The 2,825-nt window shown below is 30.1% G+C and overlaps 1 protein-coding gene across 1 annotated transcript; it reads left to right on the top strand.

Annotated features, from left to right (window-relative positions):
- LOC133814268 (GDSL esterase/lipase 7-like) lies at window positions 1-2,223 on the top strand. Its single transcript, XM_062247254.1, has 5 exons — window positions 1-250; window positions 378-505; window positions 1,088-1,336; window positions 1,628-1,889; window positions 2,012-2,223. Exons 1-5 carry the CDS (start codon window positions 1-3, stop codon window positions 2,221-2,223), a joined length of 1,101 nt encoding a protein of 366 aa, XP_062103238.1.
- The last annotated feature ends 602 nt before the right edge of the window (window positions 2,224-2,825 follow it).

Below are 2,825 nucleotides of genomic sequence, written 5' to 3'. Positions count from 1 at the left end.
ATGGTGATGACGATTTTCCCGTTGAGTTTCCATCTTACTTTCCCGGGAAAGTTGTTTAAAGGTAGTCCAGTAGCAGCAGCAGTAGTGGTGGCCCCGGCACTGTATGTATTTGGGGATTCATTGTTCGACAGTGGGAATAACAATGTGTTGCCAACTTTTGCCAAAGCTAACTATCTGCCTTATGGTATCGATTTTAAACAAGGTGTTACTGGCAGATTCACCAACGCCAGAACTGTTGCTGATTTCATAGGTACATCACATATATACATGTGTTTATTTATTTATAATTCTTAATTCTTCTTATGTTTATATATATGAGTTTATATTTAATGATTGATAATTAGTTCGTATTATGTTATTTGTGGTTTAAATTAAAGCTGAACATCTGGGGTTACCATATCCTCTACCTTATTACAAGAGTAAACGACCAGAATCGGCCACGCTTACTGGATTGAACTATGCATCTGGGTCTTGTGGGATTCTCCCAGAAACTGGTCACAAATATGTAAGAAAATATAATCTATATTTACATTCTGTGTGCAAGGAAAACATATATAGTCACTTTTGTACTTAAAAGATATTTATACTTCTCGTAATAAGATTATCTAGAAATTTAAACTAATTAACATGACATATATTGATTTCACTTTCATAATATACAAAAAATATTAAAAAATAAATAAAAATGTGTGTTGTGAGAGTATCAAGAAATATATTGCGTTACTTATTTAATAACTATATGATACATGATATCTCACTTCCGTAAGTGATTTATATTTTTATATATATTATTAGGGAAATAGTTTATATTATAATGAATCGTGTACGGTTTTGATATATATAACCCTCTCTCTCTCTCTCTCTAATCAATCTAATTGTTACTCCAATAAATAATCAAAAAATTAATCTATGTTCTAAAATTTGTTATTATATATGGGAAACACAATTCATAATCCAAAGTGCTATATATATAAATACTATCTGTATATTGTTTTATGAAATTAAGTAACATTAAATCTAATTAACTTAGTTATTACGTAGGTTATGATGAGCTAATTAATAATCATTGATGATTATGTGCGTGCAGGGAAAATGCTTGAATTTTAGAAAACAGATCGATTTGTTTAATTCCACAAAAGAGAAAGAGTTGAAACGATTGTTTAATAAAGAGGAGGATAAATTATCAGAGTACCTCTCAAAATCTATATTTATAATCTCTATTGGCAACAATGATTACATCAACAATTATCTTGAAACTACACCTCATGAAGAGACAAAGGAAGATCCACAAACATTTGCTCAAGGCTTAGTGGATAAACTGGCTGACCAACTTCAGGTACCTAATATTGATAAATAATCTTAACAAATTATAATTTTTGTTACTAATATTTTCATGACCACACATGTATATATGATGATAATTTTTTAGTTACATTTTTTTTGTTTTAAATCACAAATTTGTCTGTAAGATAATGTTATTCTTTTATAATTTGACTTTTGAAAAAAATATTGAGTGCAAAACTTCACACATTAGAACTTTCCAATACAATACTATATTAACTTTTCCTTTTTAATTATTTTGATCTCTTTATATATATTTTTTTCATTATAATGAATTTGTATGCAGATATTGTATGAGTTAGGAGCAAGAAAGGTACTCATGTTTGAGCTTGGGCCCATTGGGTGCCTTCCATCAATCACAAGGAAAAAAGATCAGAGCAACGAATCATCACAATGTGTGGAAAAGATAAATGAAATGATCAAAGACTTCAACCAAAGGCTTGGCATAATGCTCCAAAATCTAACATCAACTCTCCAACCCTCAAACTTCATTCTTGGGCATGTTCATTCGCTAGGCTACGATGCAATACAAAATCCTTTTAAATATGGTAAATAAGATATAATAAACTCTTCATAATTTTATTAACTACTAATTATATTAATAACTTTATAATTATTATCTAATCATTCATGTGTGTGTGTGTGTGTGTGTGTGTGTGTGTGTGTATAGGGTTAAAAGATACAAGCAATCCATGTTGTGAGACTTGGAAAAATGGGACATCTGGGTGCATTCCTTTCAAAAAACCATGTGAAGACAGAAGTAGTCACTACTTTTGGGACGCTTTTCATCTCACTGAGTCTGTTTGTTCAACCATAGCAAGTCGTTGTTTTCATGACTCATCGGTTTGTTCTCCCTTCATTAAATACCTTGTACAATTATAATAATATAATGAATAATTAATTACTTTATGATTATATTTGTCTCATAATGTAGTACTTAATTATTAATTCAATATAATGAAGCTCATTTTTATTTATGTATCTCTATTGAGTTCTCCCAAAGAATTCAAAGGTTAAAAATAAAAATAAAAACATCATATTATAGCAAAAAAAAAAAAGAAGAAAAACAGAAAAGGCTTAGAGACTTAATGTACAGCCCTTATACATGTGTTTAATTATAATAATTTTCTAAGTTGTGTAGTCATATAAAGAGACATTAAGAACAAACAGTGCTAGCTAGCTATAAGTTATGAAAAAAAAAAGGAAAAGAAACAAAACCCATTATACATATCCTATATATGGTAATATATAGGTTAAGGGGACTTGTTGATATTAATTCCCTTTCCTATATTTTGGATTGGCAAAACTGTGAGTCTAATATAATCTACTCAATGGGATGGCTCGTGATTGTTAATGGGTGGTTTGCGGCGACCCATTCCCTTGTAATCTTTATGCATAAGACTCACTATCTCTTTGGCTGCCTCAAGAAGCCTTCTTGTTTCATCTGTAGTACTGTTCATCTGCTCATGATTATCATCATCTTC

Source organism: Humulus lupulus, chromosome 2, assembly GCF_963169125.1.
Source record: "Humulus lupulus chromosome 2, drHumLupu1.1, whole genome shotgun sequence".
Classification (NCBI taxonomy): domain Eukaryota; kingdom Viridiplantae; phylum Streptophyta; class Magnoliopsida; order Rosales; family Cannabaceae; genus Humulus; species Humulus lupulus.
Note: the sequence above shows the minus strand (reverse complement) of the source record. Positions and strands in the feature narration are given on the sequence as shown.